General features: G+C 43.4%; 1 protein-coding gene across 1 annotated transcript in view; it reads right to left on the bottom strand.

Annotated features, from left to right (window-relative positions):
* Positions 1-19,775: 19,775 nt before the first annotated feature.
* SYN2 (synapsin II) overlaps positions 19,776-21,784 on the bottom strand; it is a 150,392-nt gene continuing 148,383 nt past the window's right edge. Inside the window, exon 13 of the mRNA XM_081176733.1 lies at positions 19,776-20,690. Coding sequence (XP_081032859.1) covers positions 20,555-20,690 — 136 coding nt within the window. The 3' untranslated portion in view covers positions 19,776-20,554. The remainder of the gene's footprint in view (positions 20,691-21,784) is intronic.

The raw sequence follows: 21,784 nt of genomic DNA on the forward strand, positions 1-21,784 counted from the left end.
AGTGAGTTTTTAAAAAAACTCACCACCCCCTCACGTCATATGAGGGATACAGGATGAGATAGCATGGCCTGGCTTTATCCTTCAGGGAGTGCTGCACGTTGCATCATTCTGCACACATGCCGGTTTAGACTGGTTATGGTGGCAGTGCCATAAAATTATATTTGATTTCCTGATGGGCAAACAGAAAAAAAAATATATTACGCATTGTTACAATTAACATGCTGGAGATTTTATATGCACATTCCCAAAGAACCTTCCCATGAGGAATTTAAATGCATTCAAAAGGGGAAGAAAATCTTGGACACAGAGAAGCAAGCAATTCTCCCAATGTCTTTCCAAATATGAACCGCACAAGGTATTGCTGTCCCTTTAAAAATCTACTATCATTATTATTTTTTTAACAACAGTACAGACGCATACAGAATTTAGACTTGAGAGGCTTCTGGAAATATTCTTAGAGAGTTATGCTCAAGACAAAAGAATAAGAATTACACACTACCTCCTTTAGTTTATACCAGCTGGGCTGAATTGTTTTAAAGTGCAGAAAGAAGGGTTCCTTAGTCTAACCCATCCAAACTCCCTGCACACAGAAGACAAGCATGTCAAGGAGAAAGGTCAGCTGAACCTTCTTCATGATGTGCTAGTTTTCTCTGTGCACTGCAGGATGTTCTGAAGAAAAGTTTTGTGATTGAGTTACATTCATTGTATAAACCGGCTCAGAGTTACTGAAGCATGTGGATTTAGAATAACCACTTCTTGCACATAACCACTTCTTGCACATAATTTATTACTCCACACTGGGGTTTTTTACAGCACAGATTTAGTTTTACCAGGGATTTATCTGAGCTGGGATTCCATTAGGACATTCCTCTGAAACCTGCTCTTGGTGCTAGGATTCATCCTGCAACACACAAAGTATGAACAATGTCATGAGAGAAGACACAGGATACTTTTCATTGCCATCAAAAAGGAACAACCAAGCTACATATATTTGGATTTAGAGCAAGTTCTCCTACTTGAGGAGTGTTAAACTATACACAGACCTGAGCAATAATATTTTCAGAGGAAAATTAAGTAAGCGCACAGCATAATAAGAGAGGTTTTGAGGGACATGCATATAAAATCATGTGTGTGTGTGTGTGTGTGTGTGTGTGTGTGTGTGATCTAACTATCCATCAATCTGTCAGGTATCACTGGAATTAAATCAAATATAGGACACCTGCAGAGAGGTACAGTATATGAGAAAACCAAGTGATTAGCCTTCCTTGAATCAATTTCTTACGTCGCTAGTGTTGAACTGACATTTTGCCATACAGATGTTACAGAAAGTGTTAAGAGGTACTCATTCCACGATGAAGGCAGTTTCAATGCTCATATAATGCATCTGGAACTCACACAGTCTTAGCCTGATACAGTGGTACCTCAGGTTAAGTACTTAATTCGTTTCGGAGGTCCGTTCTTAACCTGAAACTGTTCTTAATCTGAAGCACCACTTTAGCTAATAGGGCCTCCTGCTGCCGCCACGCCGCCGGAGCACGATTTCTGTTCTCATCCTGAAGCAAAGTTCTTAACCTGAAGCACTATTTCTGGGTTAGCGGAGTCTGTAACCTGAAGCGTATGTAACGTGAAGCGTATGTAACCTGAGGTACCACTGTACTAGACAAACTACTTATCAGGTGAGCAGCCCTGGGGATAACATTCTGCAACTGGGGCCCCACCAGTGAAAAGGCCCTGCACCCTAGGTGCCACCTGCCTAACAGGAGAGTCCTCCAAAGCTGGGCCTTGAGGCAGGTCTCAATGCCACTGTGAGTCACTTCCTCAAAGGGGTGCCTTTTTCAAATGTCAGCATAATTCTTCCCCTGTGCAACAACACCTTCTTACAAACAACCACAGAAAACCATGCCATTATTTACATGTTTCAAATAGGGAACAGGATGGATGGTAGAAGTTTTCCCAAGGAAAATATTGGTTTCACTGTTGACTGCCATGGAATTGACTTTCAGGTAAATGTGCTCAGAGTGTTTAAGTCCTACACGGAATTTCCCCTAAACTCAATTTAGAAAGAGCCCTCTCTATCTCAGCGGGAAAACTAGATACCGGGTGGTATTTAAGTAAGTTTTACTTGGAGTAGACCCATTGACATTCATGAACACGATCCACAAGGTCCATTAATTTCAATGGGTCTACTCTGAGTCACGCTTAGTTGAACACCACCCACTGTAAATCTTTTTAAAGGGGGAAATCGTTTTTTCCCCTAGCCGTAGAGCAGTATATGTACCAACATGTAATAATCATTATTCAGAAACTTGATTCTGCCAGTAATAACTGTTTCATAGCATGTGAGAAAGAAAGAAAGAAAGAAAGAAAGAAAGAAAGAAAGAAAGAAAGAAAGAAAGAAAGAAAGAAAGAAAGAAATGTCTTTAATCATCCTTTAACCGGAAAGCAAACGGACTGAAATAGGTTCAGAAATGCTGAATCATGCTGATGCTGTCAGCCAAGAGCTTATGCAACCCGGCTGCTATCTCAGAAAGGTTTGTGGCAATCACAGACACGCCTTTAACTTCAATAGTGGGCTACTGGCACCACAACCCCGTGTGCACACTTCACTGCCTTCCAGTTACGAGCGTTTAAGAAATAATCCATTTTTAAAATATAAGATGAAGGAAGCAAATAGGCTTGTGCTTTTGTCCTTCAAGGAAAAATGCAGAAAGCATTTCCCTGTAAGCTGACTTCTTCCATGTATACTTTTACTTCTTGACTGTTTCAGTTTTTCGCATGTGCATAAAATGCCCCTATATACTTACAGAAGAGGCATAGGGAGTTATTTGACTAAATCTTTACTCAGAGTAGACCCATTGAAATTAATTCGCATGACTAAGAGAGGTCTGTTAATTTCAACAGGTCTACTTTGAGTAGAAATCAGGTGAGCCTTGGTAGCTCAGTCAGTAGAGCATGAGACTCAATCTCAGGTTTGAGCCCCACGTTGGGCAAAAGATTACTGTATTGCAGGGAGTTGGACTAGATGACCAGCTCTACAATTCTGTGATTCTTCTTGTTGTTGTTGTTATTTAGTCATTTAGTTGTGTCCGACTCTTCATGACCCCATGGACCGGACCAGAGCACGCCAGGCACTCCTGTCTTCCACTGCCTCCCACAGTTTGGTCAAACTCATGCTGGTAGCTTCGAGAACACTGTCCAACCATCTCGTCCTCTGTCGTCCCCTTCTCCTTGTGCCCTCTATCTTTCCCAACATCAGGGTCTTTTCCAGGGAGTCTTCTCTTCTCATGAGGTGACCAAAGTATTGGAGCCTCAGCTTCACAATCTGTCCTTCCAGTGAGCACTTCTGTGATTCTAATACCTCCTATTACAACAACAACAACAACAACAACAACAACAACAACAACAACAACAACAACAACAACAGCAGCAGCAAGCAAGCAAGCAAGCAAGCAAGGGGGAACACCTTGACCCTGACTTGGAGCCAGGATTTCCATGAGCAGAACTCCACACTGTTGCTGAAAGTGGGTGACTTTGGTCGATTCATCCTTTGCCCCACACCCTGTATTAAAAGACTGGGAGGCACTTTGGAACAGTATAGTAGGTGAACCAGGGTGCTGTAGGGCAACTCCCCCTTTTCCTTCAGTGGAAACCTCTGTAGGAATACAGGAAGCTGTTGTACCAATAACTCATCAACCTCAGTATTGTCTACACTGACAAGCAGTGTCTCAGACAGGTCTCTTTCCCAGCTCTAGCTGGAGATGTCAGGAATTGGACGGGGATCCTTGCGCATGCAAAGTAGATGTTCTACCACTGAGCTGCAGCCCTTCCCCGAAGACTCAAGACCCAGCACGCATCAAACATGTTTTGAGCCTCCTTCTCCTATAGGACTAAAGTCTTTTTTAAAGGACTTGGCTCATTACCCACTCCTACAAGTGCTGTTTCTAGATAGTAGATAGGGCATCTAAACCACACACACACGATTCAACATCCAACTTGCTCCTCAACACCCTCCTTCCTTGGTAAGCACAAGGTTTAGTCTGTAATGTCACAAATGCCATTTTTGATCTGAGGACTTGAATTTCAGCTTGTCAGCTTCAATGGGAAAGCAAACCTTTCATTGCCCCAATAGAAAAACGTGTGTCTGCTCTTTCAGGCAGGCTCCTTCTATACCTACTTTTTGCATTTTGCTTTTCACAGTTCTCTCTGTTTGTGCTGTGCACCCACCCATCACTTTTTTATTTTCTTTTTTGACTAAGGTGCCTCTTGCGTGTACTGAATTGTAAGCTGATAATGGCAGAGGGCCAAAGAGGAGGTTTATCATTTGCATAGAAGCTGGAGGCGGCCTTCCTAACTCCTGTTCCTTGACACGCAAGGAAGAGGAAGAGAGAGAGTCCTCTCTCTGAGATGTGGTTGGGTGAGTGGGTGCCCCAAACAGAAAGGTCCCTTCGTTCATTCAGATTGTTCATGCTACTCTGGTTTACTGAAGAGAAGGCATTTGTGCACCAAGTTAGCACAAGCTTGGCTTCAGCGACTGAGATCCAGGAAATGCCGTGTGAACTTTGAGTTAAAATAGGTCAACCAGCTACACTTTGAAAAGTCCCTGTTTCAGTATTTACATAATGATCAGTTTGGGGAAACCTAGGTGGTAAAACCTCCATGCAAGGAACCAAACGATAACTTGGCAAATAATTTGTCAGCTCAGGGGTAAGGCTGTCAACACTCACATAAAAGTTTTGTTTTTCCCTTGTTCCTGCTCCAGTTCAGGGAAAATCCAAAAGTAAAAGCACAACGCGACCAGGGATGCTGAGTAGAGCTGGGAAGGCTCCTTTTAACTCTGGCTCAGCCTTCTTCTTTTCCCACCCAGTTTCAGCATCCTGCACTTTAAATGTAAAAGTGCAAACAATAAATACATTTATGATTACATTTCTATACCACCATTCCTCCAAGGAGCTGAAGATGGCATACGTGGTCCTCTCCTCCTTGTAATATTCTCACAACAACCCTGTGATTGTGATTGGCCCAGGGGCACCCAATGAGCTTCACGGCTGAGTGGGGATCACCACACTGGCTCCTTAATTCAGTGGACAAGGACTACTGCAGCCTGCCTCTCCAACTCCCTTAGTTGCATTTCATCAGAGTGTCATCTGAAGAAGAAGAATGGGAGCAGATCTTTAAAGAGGGGTCCCTGCTGGGCCTCCTCAAGGGTGGATGTTCCCCAGCCCATCTCTACTGACGATGCTGGAGATGCACTGCAGGGCCAGCATTCATAAAAACTAGTGTATTCAAGTAATTTAATTGTAGGAAGATGTTCCTTACAAGGCCGCTCACAAAAATGAATTAATAACAATATTATAAAATGACACAATTAAAACCCAAGCACATAATTTCAGTACACTATATAAATAACAACAGATAGCATTAAACACTCAGACAGCACCATCTCTGCGAGGCCTTGCTGCAATGTCAGAGCTCAGGCATGTTTGCCGGCCAATTTACGATCGCACGCAGAGGTAGACCTCCTGTTCTCAGCATGCAGGAAATCCATGAGTGGTTCTCTCGCAGGGGAGCAACGTGATCTTTGTTTCGCTAATGCTGATTGCCGTGCGGAAGCTGGGCAGGGGAACTTTCCCTGAGATTGCGGTTGGGGAAAGAGTGCTGAACGCTGCTCATGTGCTGCATTTCTAAGGAAAGACATCTACCATCCCACCCTGCCTGTACCTGCCATTTAATTCTTCTCAAAGCCACAGCAAGGCTGATCACACTATTAATGTCAATAACACATGCAGGAACACCTGGAATGGCTTGGTTTGCAACGGATGAGAGTCTTTTGGAATCCTGAAGGAATGAATCCATCATCAACATTGCAGTGCCAAAGAGAGCTTCCAGATCAGGATCTCTCTTGTTCCCTTGTCCTCTTCCTTGTTCCATCAGGGCCCAGGACTCTGGTATTTGTGAGTTACAACAAACTGCTTCTATGTCTGGAAGTAGGTGCCATCATTACATGTCTTTAGACACCAGGAAAAAACATTCGTCTTCACCCAGGCCTAGGCTATTAAATAATCTATGGCCTCTGAGAGTGTAGGGGAGAGGACTGTTATTATTATGGTTATTTTACTACAGTGGTACCTTGGTTCCCAAACTTAATCCGTTCTGGACGTCCGTTCCAAAACCAAAGTGTTCCAAAACCAAGGCGCGCTTTCCCATAGAAAGTAATGCAAAATGGATTTATCTGTTCCAGACTTAGAAAAACAACCCCTAAAACAGCAATTTAACACAAATTTTACTATCTAACAACACCATTGATCAATAAAATGAAAGCAATAATCAATGTACTGTGCTATAAAATAAGTAAGACAGTATTGTAGATGATAAAAATTATTATTATTTTCTTACTTGCACTGATGATAGTCATTGTTTGGACGGGGGGGGGGGGCTTTTATCCATTTCCGCAGTCACCCAATCAATCAATCAATCAATCAACCAACTGGGTTCCACACAGTCACAAAACAAATTAACCGAAAAAGCATTGAAAACAAAAACGCAAAATAAATAGCAAAAACAAAAGTGCCAAACTTAATCCATTCTGGAAGTCCATTTGACATCCGAAATATTTGAAAACCAAGGCGCAGCTTCTGATTGGTGCTAGTGCCCCAGAAACAATAGCCGACAACTGCATCGGATGTTCGGCTTCCAAAAAACATTTGAAAACCGGAACACTTACTACCGGGTTTTCGGCGTTTGAGAACCAAGGCGTTTGAGAACCAAGGTACCACTGTATTAGGTTGTCTGTTGGTATGCTTTTTATTATGTTTTTATCATTGGATGTTTTGCAATGTGTTGTACACTGCTCTGCGATCTTTTGATAAAAGGAACTATATAAATTGAAACAACAACAATTTATGTCTTGAGCTGGGTGTTTGCAAAATTATGCAAAATGCAGTATTCCCCCCCCCATCCTACCCCCCACAGTAGTAATAACATGGACAGTGGGCTGACTGTAGCAGCAATGAACTTTCTTATCTGTTTTCCGATTCTGGCATATTCTAAGAGAACAAAGTGGCATGCCCATGTTTATCATGGCAGAATAATAGATGTAATACTTTGGTTCGGTTGCAACATGGCTAGCAAAGCACTGGTAGAGACAGAAGAGGGTTCTTCTTGGAGTGTAGCTTGCATCCATCAATGAGAATGTACAATGCAATGTTTGATAGTGACCAAGGACGCCACTATTTCATTGGCCAGCACCCAATACTACTGAGAGTCTCTGCCACTCTGCAAAAAGCCATTGTCACATTTTCAGTCTCTATGATAACATTCAATGCATGCTGCTTTGCCACCCCCCAAATACTGGGAACTGTAGTATGTTAAGGGTGCTGGGAATTGTAGCTCTGTGAGTGATGAAGTGCAGCTCTCAGGATTCTTTGTGGGAAGCCACGTGTAAGGCTGTATCCAATGCTAGTCCTTACTCAGAGCAGACCCACTGAAATTAATGGTCCTGAGGTAGTCCTGTATATGAATTTCAGTGGGCCTTCTCTGAGTAGCACTAGCGTTGGCTACAAACCATGGTGTGGATGCCTATTAGATCTGTAAAAAAAGCATGAACAAATGAGATCTTGCCACTTCAGCACAGAAGTTTTATAATAGCCGAGGGATGATTCACTGACACTGAACATGAGAACCCTGCCCCATAGCGGAAAAGGGCCAGGAGCATGGAGCTTTTCAGGATGAAGCAATATGCCCCCTTTGAACCCACAGATGGAAGCTGGATAGTCTCTGGGCATGTGATAACTTTGGTATCTGTATGGCAACGAGACAGCCTCCAAACCCCAGTGTTGATGTTTGGAGCCAACGTGCGCCAGCTTGCGTGCCATGCATATTCACATGCTGCAAAAAGGTTCAGAGATCCTTCTTGGCACTCCCCCTTTGGCGTGGGAGGCTTTGTCAGGCAGGTGTTGCATCACTCTCTTCCTTTCTTTCCATAGAAAGAAGACAAAGACTTCAGTGAAGACTTTCCCACCCCTAAACCCCGAGGAAGAGGTGGGAGGGAATTTAATATTAATAAAGTGTAAAATTTTGCCCCGGGTCATGAGGGTGGGACTAGAACTAATGTAACACAGTCTGTACTGCATGCTGTTGAAATTAGAAAGGCACCAATTATGTGCGCTGCCAAAACCTGCACAATTATTCCATTTTTCTTGGTAGCAAGAATTGATTTGCTCCTCGGGTGTTTTTTTGTTTGTTATTAGTTTAATCGGTCTTTGGCAAGTGGAGCTCAGGGAGCCCACAGAAAGGGCCAGTGGGGAACTCTAAGCTAATAAAGGAGACAGAACTGGATCCGTCTAATTTCCAGTGGTCTAAATATGGTTGGTGAAAGTGTGACCTGCAGATTCATGAATTTGGCTGCTCAACAGAACAAGGAGGTTGACTGTGTTTTCTTCTCCTGTTTACATGGCATGTGGACTCACGGGATCTTTCAACCACACATGCTTATTCAGTCTTGGGTGTCTCTCAGGTCGCTCTTAGCCTGAGGGATTCCTGAGCTCTACCTACCTTCTGTTGCTCCACTGAGAAGGCCAAACTGTTATTTAACAGAACTTCTTATCTCTAAAGCCCAAAAGCTTCTCATTCACTGGAGCTTCTGAGGCAAATTATGGAGAAACTGCTATGAACCCACTCACCTCCTTCATTTACATTTAGTCATTTGTGTTGTACAGTGGTACCTCGGGTTACATAAGCTTCAGGTTACATACGCTTCAGGTTACAGACTCCGCTAACCCAGAAATAGTACCTCGGGTTAAGAACTTTGCTTCAGGATGAGAACAGAAATTGTGCTCCGGCGGTGCGGAAGCAGCGGGTGGCCCCATTAGCTAAAGTGGTGCTTCAGGTTAAGAACAGTTTCAGGTTAAGAACAGACCTCCGGAACGAATTAAGTACTTAACCCGAGGTACCACTGTAGTAAGTTATGGTAACAGACAATGGGTGATTTGTCAAACAACTCTGACCTGGACCAGACTTGAAGCTTTCTTTCTTTGTAGCAGCCCAATTTCTGATGCCTATTTCCAGCAACCTACTGTTTTCTGGATTGAGAGAATGAGATTACCAAGCTAGTTTGCTGTGTTTCAGGCCAATACAGTGGTACCTCAGGTTAAGAACTTAATTCGTTCCGGAGGTCTGTTCTTAAGCTGAAACTGTTCTTAACCTGAGGTACCACTTTAGTTAATGGGGCCTCTTGCTGCCGCCGTGCCGCTGCTGCACGACTTCTGTTCTCATCCTGAAGCAACGTTCTTAACCCGAGGTACTATTTATTTCTGGGTTAGCGGAGTCTGTAACCTGAAGCGTCTGTAACCCGGGGTACCACTGTATCATACAAGTAGAGGCAGTATGAATCTAAAGAGAGTAGTAGATACTTCTCTTGCCCTGCTACTAACGTGCAGTGACTATGGAGAAGGCTCATTTCTCAGGGTAGAATATCTGCTTTATATGCTGAAGGTCCCAGGTTCAATCCTCAGCATCTCCAAGTAGGACTGAAACTCCAGAGAGCTGCTGCCAGTCAGTGTAGACAATCCTGAGCGAGATGTACCACTGATTTGACTCAGTTTAGAGCAGCTTCTATTTCCTTTTCACTATCACAGATATGTTATATGCTGAATGGGGTAAATGTTGAATGGAATAAGTGTGCCCCTGAAGGACCCAGGTGCGCAGCCTGGGAGACATTTTGGACTCACAGCTGTCTTTGGAGGCTCAGGTCAATTCTGTGTCCAGGGCAGCTGTCTATCAGCCCCATCTGGTAAGCACTCTAAACAATCACAGGCAACACACGGCTAATAATGTATTAACAAAATATTAGTAACATGTATTATTTCACAATTCTTAAACAGAAAATATATGATGGAGTCACAAATAATACAATTCAATCAATATTGCACAAACCAAATTAGAACAAGTAGTCAAACAATATCACAGAGGCGAACAAGCCTTTCAACAGTCACAATCCTGTAACCGTGCGATAAAAGACGCTCCAAACTTAGAAATTCTTAAACAGAAAGTACAGTGGTACCTTGGTTTACAACCACCAAAACAGGTTGTAACCCAAGGTGCGCTTTTGCCAATGGGGCCTCCCCCCAAAATGGGTTGTAATCCAAAAAAAGGGACACACACTTCCAGATTTGACGTGGTTGTAATCCAAAACAGTTGTAATCCAAAACGGTTGTAATCCAAAACGGTTATAAACCAAGGTACCACTGTATGTAGTAGAATCACAGAAAATGAGAGTCTTATCACTGTTGCATGAGCAAAGTTAGACAATATAGTCCATCAGTATGAAAGAAGCAAACAAGCCTTTCAACAAGTCACAATCCTGTAACCGTGTGATAATGGATGCTCCAGAATGTAGTGCAGTTTTTCCGGATGACCAACTGTTTCGATAGTAATTCTTCATCAGCAGATAAATGGTCCTAACAAGTACAGCAAGTAGCGTAGGATCAGCACTCACTGAGAAGTGTAGAAAGCTGAGAGTTTTTAGAAGATCCCTTAACTAATTACAATTCCCATGATACATTGGGGAAAACCAGGGCTGTTAAAATATTATAAAAATGCTTCAGGTGTGGGGTGTGGATTTGATTTTGGAGAGGCAAGGTGGGATTAGCATGTTCTGGGAGAAGCCACATCAAATGACATTTGTGCTTCTTTTCTGTTACTATCTAGTGATATTTCTCCTCAGAAACTATAAGAGAAGGCAGATTAAGCCTATTGCCTTCAGTCTTAGAACTAGTTATAGGTTACAGATGGTTTATTTTGGCCAACCCCATGATTTAAAGCTTGCAGAAGGACAAGATATTCTTAAATCAGCTTGATACTGAAGGGGGAAAACAGTCAGACGCTCTTTGTTTTGATGCCTCAATGTTGTTGTTGTTAGTCGTTTAGTCGTGTCCGACTCTTCGTGACCCCATGGACCAGAGCACGCCAGGCACTCCTGTCTTCCACTGCCTCCCGCAGTTTGGTCAAACTCATGCTGGTAGCTTCGAGAACACTGTCCAACCATCTTGTTCTCTGTCGTCTCTTCTCCTTGTGCCCTCCATCTTTCCCAACATCAGGGTCTTTTCCAGGGAGTCTTCTCTTCTCATGTGGTGGCCAAAGTATTGGAGCCTCAGCTTCACGATCTGTCCTTCCAGTGAGCCTCAATATTTAGTAGTAAAAACTAGGCTCAAACTAAGGCTGCTGTTACATTTTTCACTTTCAGCTGAATTAATCTTTCTAAAAATGCAAATAGCAGCAGTGGAGGAGCTGATCATGGCCAGGAGTGTAGGAACTGCCCTGATCCAGATGAAAAAAAAATCCTCCCCCACTGCGTTGCTATTTCTGTTAGGAAGGAAACTCTCACTAGGGTTTGGTTTTAAAAAGAGGTTTTAGGGCAGGATATAAACCTAGAATACACCAAATTTGGGACTGGGTTGGATGTTGGATAACCAGCCTCATACAATGAACATGTTTAAGCTTAATTAATACACGGAGGGGTTAATATCATACAACAAGCTGTTCTGCCAGGCTAAGCTATGTCCACTTCCTCTCACCTGAGGAGGAACTAGGGAGTTGGGGCTGGATCTAGACACATCAAAAAAACGTTTCAGGAAAACGTGTTGAAACCTCATATAATGGGGACTCATGTTGCTGAAAGACGGAACTCCACAGCGCCATCTGGTGTCAGTGTTATAAATGCTTTTTAAAATGCCTTTTCTTTACTAATGTAGCTGAATCCCAAGTCTTGGTTAACTTTCAGTCTACCTAATGAACTCAGCATGTGAAGAGGTTTCAGCCAGTTGCTTTAGTTTAGCCAGATGGCTCTCACAAGCTCTTCATGTGTTCCTATACCAGTAATTTAGGAACTTTCACTGCTTTGTGACTAAGCCAAAGTTTTACTGCTTGCACAGCTTTCTGAAGCACATGAATTTGACCTTTGGGGAGTTTGTAAGTAAACCTTTTTTACCTTACAAATGTGTAGTATTTTTCTATACTAGGGGAAGCAGGAAACTTTGGAAAGAAACCTTTTAAGAGGATATTTAGGAACGCACTTTAAAGGGCACATATTGCAATTTCTCCCTTAAGTTCTGTGTACTTTTCATGGGGAAAAGGTAACTATCTTCACCATGTCATGTGCAAAGGAGCAGTGGATGGGCTTGGGCTCAGAGGCTTTGTGGGTGCCAGGAGAAAACCTCAAGGGTGCCTTGGCTCTCACAGGCACCACAACATTATGAAACAGACCTGAGGAAAACCAATTAATTTGACCCAGTTGCCAAACTGCTCTTGAAAAGGTTTGCTCAACTTGTGTGTCAAAACCAATAAACTTAAGGCATAGTAAGAGGCTGCATGGCAGCCAGCCATTTCTCTTTCTCATGCCCAGTAGCTGTTTCCTTAGCCGCCTGTTAAAACATTGCAGAAGAACCTCAGTCTAATAACATCTGTTATGGGATATGGTAACAACTAACTATGGCTGCAGCTCATAAATCAGGATTTTGTTGCAATTTTTAAATAAAATATACCTTAGGAGGCTAATAAAGCTGAAGATACTAAATGTTACGGACTTCCAAAATAAGTGAACTTTTTTATTACAGAAGCTTGTAAGTGAGGTAACTGTAGTTTTGTAAAGATTATACTCTGTGGTCCTTCTTTTACAGGGGAGCCTACACAAAATGTAACACAGGACTGTGAAGGGAGTATAAGGTTTTCTAAATAGGCTTCTTAATTTGAGCTAGCATGCTTTCTGAGCAGATGAGATTTCTCAAAGCTTCTCACAAGTGTGACTCACTGCTTATTTGTCTTGCCCTACCTCTGTATAAGGGATGCGGGTGGCGCTGTGGGTTAAACCACAGAGCCTAGGGCTTGCCGATCAGAAGGTTGGTGGTTCGAATCCCCGCAACAGGGTGAGCTCCCATTGCCCGGTCCCTGCTCCTGCCAACCTAGCTGTTTGAAAGCACATCAAAGTGCAAGTAGATAAATAGGTACCACTCTGGCGGGAAGGTAAACGGCGTTTCTGTGCGCTGCTCTGGTTCGCCAGAAGTGGCTTAGTCATGCTGGCCACATGACCTGAAAGCTGTACGCCGGCTCCCTCGGCCAATAAAGCGAGATGAGCGCCACAACCCCAGTCAGCCACGACTGGACCTAATGGTCAGGGGTCCCTTTACCTTTACCTCTGTATACAAAATCCACATTGACCAATAGATGGCAGTTTTCTACCCTCTTGCGTCTTCATCCTATTGGTTACTGTGTTGAGGCGCAACTCTGCACCTACCTATAGATGCTGTAGTGTGATGGTAAATAAAAAAGACTTTGTACATTTCGGTCTTACTTTGTACAGGCATGTGTAGAGCTTGTTTGAGGCCTGGGGCAGGAGTCTTGTTAGAATAAAACTATAAACTCAAACAAAAAAGAGTCCGGTCCCTGGCTGGGCTTCCCAGCCTGCTTAACCCTCCGAGGCCTGCCTCTGCACGGGCCTGATCTAGTATCCTGGGACATATGTTTATCATTCACTGAAGTTGGGTACAACTGGCAAATTTACCATTTTTTGACTAGTTTTGAGCTACTGTTTTAATCTCAGCAGGCACTACATATACACGATCTAATTCGACTTTCTGGATTATATTTTATGAGTGAGACTAAAAAAAAGATTGGTCTGGGATTCATGAAGTCACAGGTTCAAAACTTGCCACCACCTGAGCTCTGTATGTGGCCTTTTAGACAAGCCACTGTTCTTTCAGTTTCAGTCCCCCACAGAAACATGGGAAGTTGCCTTATACTGAATCCATCTAACTCTGTATTGTCTACACACTGACTGACAGTGGCTTTTCAGGGTTTCAGACAGGGTTCTCTCACAGCTGTACCTGGAGTCGAACAAGGATTGAACCCGGGACATTCTGCGGATGTGTGACCACTGAGCCTACAGCTCTTCCCCATTCTTCTTTTTCTTCATCTGCAGTACTGGAATAATATTATCTTATTGTAATGCATACCAAGACAATGTATGTGAAGCACTCTGGACACCACCAAAGTTCAGTATAAATGCTTGTAACAGTTACTTCTGCAATTGGTGAAAGATCCTATTCCCATAATTGGTAGTAGGACCACAACAATCCATGTTGATTAAACTGAGTGAGAGTTTGGCAGAGTGTGCATGAAAGCACATACACGGTGCAACCAGATCCTAGTTTTGTATGCAATTAAAGACAAGCATGGAGTGGCGAGAGAAGCCAGAATGGTACCACATGGCAGAGCACCTGGGATGCAGTTTTACCACATTGACGCATACAAAAAACATAAATAAAATGAAACGGATTGACAAAAAGATGCCAAAGTGGATTTTTGAATCAACAAGGGTTAGATCCTTCATTCTAGGTGGAATCAGTGACCCCATTCTGCACAAGGACTCCTGTTAGTGCAGTGAGGCTTCCCCCTTTCCCCCCATGCACCCCTGCACCCCCACAATCTGAACTGGGGGGTCAGGAGATCCCCATCTTCTTAGTTCTATGTTGAACTCAGACCCTCTGACTGCAAGATGTTTTCTCAAACCATTGAATATACTTTGTTTAACTATAAATGTGTTTTATGCGCCTTCTAGTTAGTTTGTTCAATACAGTGGTACCTCAGGTTACATACGCTTCAGGTTACATACGCTTCAGGTTACAGACTCCGCTAACCCAGAAATAGTACCTTGGGTTAAGAACTTTGCTTCAGGATGAGAACAGAAATTGTGCTCCAGTGGCGCAGCGGCAGCAGGAGGCCCCATTAGCTAAAGTGGTGCTTCAGGTTAGGAACAGTTTCAGGTTAAGAACGGACCTCCGGAACGAATTAAGTACATAACCAGAGGTACCACTGTAATGTGTTCAATGCTCTGTAAATCAATGGCTTCTGTTCCATGTTAGGTAACTGACTGTTCTGATGGTTGCCATCAGATTCAGATCACCATGGCAACCTCTGCTTAAAGTGAGGTGGGAAGTCTTTCCTGCGACTGCAGCCATTCCCATATTGAGGGAGCCTGATAGTTGCTGCCCCAGCTATGGTCCAATAGACCCAGATTGTGTGTCATGCAGGCAGAAGCTTGTGAGAGGCAGCCTGTTCTCTTTAATCCCGTTGCTACTTTAAGCCCAGATGTGGGAGAAGATAATCACCAGATAATTTGCCTGTATTAAGTAACCTTGTATATTTCAGGCTTGCAACACAACATGATTGTTCATAGAGAGATGTGGGATTTATTCTTACGAGGAGGCCACACCTTCTGATAGCTTCCTTGCTTCCTATTCCTGGAGATGAGAGCACCACCTGCGGTTACTCAACTGCACACTATTTTTTTGCTTTTGTACTGGCCCTGTATCGATACTTTCATCAGCAGGTGAAGGCAGAAATTCGACCTTTTCATTGGCATAGAGAAACAATGTGCACTGCTGAATTGTGCACTGCTGAATTTCTGCATGCTGGAGGCTAAAGGCGACTGTCCTACACTCTGGTCTGTTTCCCCCTTGATAAATTTGCTTCACTTTCATAGGGGAACTTGTGCGGGGAATTTATTTACCTGTCCTGCCTTTTAAGAGAAATCCCTCACAAGGTGACTTTTGGTAATAACATTACAATTAAAAAAACCCCGAACTAACTGAACCTCTCTCTCTTTTTTTGTAAATCAGATTAAAAACATTTGTGGCTCAAAAAAATAATATTCTTGGCAGAATAGAAAGTATTTGTGAGCCACATAAAGGCCACAACAGAGGGAATTAAATCAGATGGACTTCAGTGAATACCCAGAGAGCAGTGCCTTTGAGGCTAATCTCAGGGCCCATGCAGGTCTGCATGGGTGCAGGCGCTCCTTCAATCTCAGACCATTCCAGGTTTAAACGTTAGTACTAAGCAGCGGTGTGTGGTAGTGAAGCTCTCCTAGCAGTGGTGGAGCTGCACTGTCTCGGCTGGCGATACAGTGAGGTGGTGGTTGTGCAGCAGAAGCATCTTTGGGGTGTTGAGGTTGTAACCTCCCAGGTGTGTGTGCACACACAGCTGTGGGATGTCAACACCACCAGCCAACACTTTCCTCCAACCTCACCCTACCCTACCTTGGCAAATGCAATGGTGTTGTCACTGCTGCTTTAGTCACCCTAAATGGGTAACTGATGCAACTGATGCAAAATTGGTGTGGTGTTGTCAAGCTGTCCAGCCCCCATAAGCATTCTGGCAGATGGATTTTGCACTCATTTTACTTGGATTACTGTAGTGTTCTGTACATAGGTCTGCCTTTGAATATGATCTAGGAACTTCACGTAGTCCAGATACAGCCGCAAGCGTATCAACTGGGACTGGGACTATTGGATTAGGGCTGCAGCAATAAAACTGCTTGCACAGGATCCATTATGGTTTCAAATTGGGTAGGGGACCATGTAGAGATTCCTGCATGGAAGGGGGTAGGACTAGATGTCTCTTGAGATCCCTTCCAACCAGGGCTTTTTTCCCAGCCAGAACTTGCTGGAACACAGTTTCGGCACCTCTCAGGTGGGCCCCCATTGCCATTATAAGAAAACAACGGAGGTGTTAATGGTGCGTTCTGGCACCTCTTGTTCTAGAAAAACAGCACTGTTTCCAACTCAATGATTCCATGCCAATGCTTTGATTTACAGGCTGTTTCCAGATCAAATTCAAAGTGCTGCTTTTAACCTTGATTTGAGTACAGGTTACTTAAAGGATTATCTCCTCCTTCATGTTCCTAGCTGGACCTTTGGGGCATCTTTTGAAGTGTTCCCCAGGGCTCCCTTGCTGAGTGAGATGTAGCAGGTTGGTTTGGGGAGAGGGACTTTTCAGTGGAGACACCCTGGCTGTGGTTGTCCTCTCTAGAAAGCCTTACTGGCACCTACTTTGCGATATCTTCAGTGCCAGAGCTTTTATCTTCCTGTTTAGTAATTTAAATGCTTGAGGGAGTGTTTTTTTGAAAAATGTTAAACGATCCATTTTAAAAGTCTTTAATGCTCTTGACAGACTTGCTGTAATGAATTTTTGCTGAGTTTGCGTGCTTTGTTTTCCATTTTGGCTTTGGTCTGTATTTTAATATTTTATTTTAAATGTTGCTATTAGGAGGTGTGTAAAAGTTGTTAACAAAATAAGCAAACAGATCAACAATTGGGTCCTTTTGGAACTTCTGTGGGAGATCTAATTGCTCCTTTGTTGTCATTTATAAGTGGCCTCAGGGTGCTAGAGCAGGAGTGGGGAGCCTCAGGCTAGACTGAAGTATGTGGGGATGAACTAGGCCCACATTTGATTCAATGCAGATCTAACTAGAGACTGTAGATGTTATGCAGGATCAGCACTAACTCCACCTAATTTAGGTGAGCCACAGGGCCCAGGGGAAGGGCATGACCTGATCATAGCCCCTTATCTGAGTCCTGAGTTCTGAGTAGGGAGACTTTTTTATACCAACCCCTGCTCAGGGCCACAAAACTCCTAGTAACTGAGCAGGGCTGGCCTGCCTATGAGGGGGGCTTAGGCAGCTGCCTCAGGCGGTGGAATGTCATGAGGCAGCACCCCTGCCTGCCCTACTGGAAATCTGCAAGATATTTCTGGAACCTGTCACACAACCCAAGTAAGGGAGGCTCCAGCCCTTTCACCTCAGGGGGCAAAATGGCATGCACTGCCTGTGACTGAGACAGGGCAGGTCCAAATGTTTTCCTTATTCAGCAGTTGAATATGCCCCTCAGCTGCCTAAAAGTGCTCATCTGGTTATCATACAGCCCTTCCAGCTTGCACACCTGCCAAAATGTGACCAAGTTAATCTGTATGGCCACACCAATTGCTTGTGCACACACTTCACACAGCCTGCGGTACAGGCTAGGCAGAAAAAGCTGCCCCTGAAAGCCAGTTTGAGGGCAAGCACAAAAATGCTCTGCTCTACAGGGACTGGTACAAAGACCTGCACTACTACCTAGGAAGTTGTTGGACTCCAACTCCCATCAGCCCCAGCCAGCATGGCCAGTGGTTAGGGATGATGGGGGTTGCAGTCCAGCAACAACTGGAAGGCCACAGGTTCCCCACCCCTGGCCCAGAGGCTCAAAAACCTTTCGTTCATCAATTTCAGATGCAAGTTTCATTCTCTGTTGGGCCATGTACAAACTGAAATGGGCTTCTAAAAACAAATATTCAGCCAGGCCTTTTGAATTGGCCGCTGGAAGTTTCTGGTTTCTTGGACTTTGATGACAAATCTTATATTTGGAATTCAGAATTCCCCCTCCCTTTGGCCCTTGCAACTGCTTTGTGCTATCTTCTGAGAGCTAGAACGGAAAGTACAGCTGCAATGCAACTTGCAGCACTGCACAGAGCAATGCTTTTCACAAATGTCTTATGAAAACTCTAAATGCTATTTATGCTCCAGTTATGTAGCTGGTGTACTAAAGGTATCTCCTATTGGATTCATTAAGCACTGCATCTTATTATCTCTGGATGCCTCCTTTTTAAAAAAGCAATAACTTTTCACTAGAAATAACAGAACCCCAAGTTAGACAAACAAACAATGATGTCAGTGTGGCACTGGGGAACAGCTAGGGCTGGCTTAACCCTCGGGATAAAAGTATGCTACAGATTCCCTTTTCTAGTGTGAGAAGATTTCTGTGTAAATAGGCCTTTCCTGCTTCCTGTGGCAGACTTACCCTCAGCCTTGGGATAGGTCAGCATAGTCCTTTTCTCAAAAGATTTTGCTTCATAGTATTGTCCTTGGATATGTACAGTACAGTGGTACCTCGGGTTACATACGCTTCAGGTTACAGACTCCGCTAACTCAGAAAGAGTACCTCGGGTTAAGAACTTTGCTTCAGGATGAGAACAGAAATTGTGCTCCGGCAGTGCAGCGGCAGCAGGGGGCCCCATTAGCTAAAGTGGTGCTTCAGGTTAAGAACAGTTTCAGCTTAAGAACGGACCTCCGGAACAAATTAAGTACTTAACCCGAGGTACCATGAAACTAGATATGTTTGTAAATAAAAATAAAAATAAATGCAAGTGTGGAAGTCATTTCTGCCACCTTTATAATGACAGAAATACAGCCTCTGCTCCACACATCACTTTTTCCATGCAACTATGTACTCAGGGAGAGTTTGCACAGAAGGAAAAACAATTTGGTAGCTGATACCCAAGGACTCTTCCTTTTATCATAGCTCCTCAGATCTGAGCCTACAGAGCCACATGCAGCCTACTAGCTTTCAGTCTACTGGGTATTTGATAACTGTTCTCTCCTCCCTTTAGCACACTCAGGCAGCAACCCCCTTCTAGGCCACTAGAGATGGTTGGTGGGCTGCATTTGGCTTGCTGTGGCGTAAGTTTGACTAAGTCTGCTGTACCACAGAACAGGGCAGAAGCACCCATGCTCTCAAGAGCAAGCAAACTTAAAACATTTACTTCCTGCAAAGCATGGCTAGCATAAGAATCAGGCATGCTATAATTCAATGGGATTAGCACGAAAGGAAAGTGGTAGAGGGTGTGTTAGTACAGTGCATCATGATATAGCATGGTCCTATAATCTGGTGCTAAGTAGAACATATTCCATGGTTCGTAGAGCAGGAAGTGCATGTGTACCGACAAGTATTCAGCAATGCAACCGTATAGTCCAGAAGTGTGTGGTTTCTGTCAAGTATTGCGAAACAGAGATAGATTTTTTTTTTGGCTGATGAATAAGTACGGCTGACAATGAGAAAAATAATGCTTTGCCATCTAATTTGGGCTGTTTGTTAGAGAAATCAACACTACAGTGCAGACCAGTCCTGCAGAAGTGTGTTTACTGCCAGGCAAAGGGTTTTGCATTTATTGGAAGGTAACATGGAACTATGGAGAACATGAGGTCATGCATGGTCTTTTACAAATCAAAGGCTACCATTAACAGTTTGCAAAAAATTGTCTAACAGATATATGGGGATACAATAATATAGACACAAAGCTCTAGAACAATGGTTGATTCCAAGGTTTGCCCCTAGCAGCATATCAGAACAATACATTCATCTGATGGAAAGCTTGCTGGGGTAGAAAACTGCCTTAGTTACTCACAAGGTGAAGGAGATTAACAGGAAACAGCCCTGTGAAGCTGTACCCTAAAGATCTGGGGGCAAGAAAGCAGGTTTAAAGACTGTACCCTTGCAGAACAAAACACCTGAAACAAACAAACAAAACAAACAAACATGCAGTGAGTTGAATGCTGGAGAAAACTCACTATGTAATGGTGTGTTGCTTTAATGATTTCACACAGGGGAGTCCAATGTGATGACCTAGTGCATTTCACGGTAAGGCCACATTATCACAGTTGATGAGGACTTTAAGCATTCTGCTGTATCGCTTTTCCTCTCTGGCTTTTTTAAAAAGCCGGGTGTGTCCCCTCCCCCCAATACCTGAAGTCTATCTCATTATAGTCCCTTATTAAAAATAGTTTAGCATATTGCTTAATACAACACTTGGAACAGCAAAGGAGGGTCATTCACAAGGAAATTATGTTTGCAAAATTATGTTCACGGTAAACTTTGAAATGTGTTACAGACGCACAAAACCAAACATTGTATGGCTAATCAGAAAAGAGGCTGGCAAAGGATTTTCTCAAGTTTCGGATGGTTTCAGCTTTTGCTTCGTCCTCGTTCACAGATGACCGAAAGAAGGATGACTCAGTGAAGTTGAAGGCGTTGGTCAGAGACTGTGATTTGCTGCAAGATAAAAACAAAGCAAAATGCACATCAATGCATGTTGTCTGTTACAGCCATACCTCAGAATTCTGTTTACCATGTCATACAATGGAAGCAGGACATATAGACCTCTGCCCACCATATCTCCTTCTCATTGTTAGCTTTGTCACCGATGATAATGTGTTTTGGGCAGAGATATGGATGCAGGCTCAGGCCTGACCACCATGACCAGCTGTTCGGCAATGTATATGTATTGTGCTGGGCTATTTCACACAGAACGCAACACATTGCAGGGGAAGGCGTCACAGAAATCCACACGAATCATTTTGTCCATCAGGGCATACAAAAAAATTCTGGACCAAAAATTATGTCCATACATTCTAGGAGACATGAGTGCTTGAGTCCCATTCAAGTGAATGGACTTGTTGCTTAATCCTAACCATGTTTATTTGGAAACCTGTTCTACTCATTTCAGTGGCATTTAGTTCTCAGAGGGTTAGGAGTGCAGTCCTGAGGACTTAATTAATTTTAGTTTACATTAATTTCAGTGGGATGTGTGGGACAATCCTAAGCATGTTTCTTCAGAAGTCAGACCCATTGTTGTCAATGGGATTTACTTCCTAGTAAATGTGTTTAGGATTACAGCCTTAAACATGCTTTACTTTTTATAGATTGCATCCAATGTAAGGATATCTCAGCTGGTAGAGCATACGACTCTTAAGCTCAGGGTCGTGGGTTTGAGCCCAACATTAGGCAAAAGATTCCTGGGTTGCAGGGAGTTGGATTAGATAACTCTCATGGTCCCTTTCCAACTCTACAGTTTTATGATTCTATAATCCAGCTCAACAGAAAATGGCTGCTGAACGGCACCTCGGAACAAATATATTCAGTTTAATTCTGTATTCCTAAAGTGACTTTCCCTGGAACAATATTTCTTAATTTGATAGGATCTGATTGAATGCAGGTATGTAGAGTGTGGACAGTAGCAAAACTGTTGGGCTTTCGTTATGCTATAAAATCTAAGGCTAGTAGAAGGAAAAAGTTGTGAGGTGCTTGAGCTTCCTGTACTATGTCTCAGCACAAGGCAACAATTCATAGCCAGTGTGCTTTCAACC

Source organism: Podarcis bocagei (assembly GCF_964188305.1).
Source record: "Podarcis bocagei genome assembly, chromosome: 2".
Classification (NCBI taxonomy): domain Eukaryota; kingdom Metazoa; phylum Chordata; class Lepidosauria; order Squamata; family Lacertidae; genus Podarcis; species Podarcis bocagei.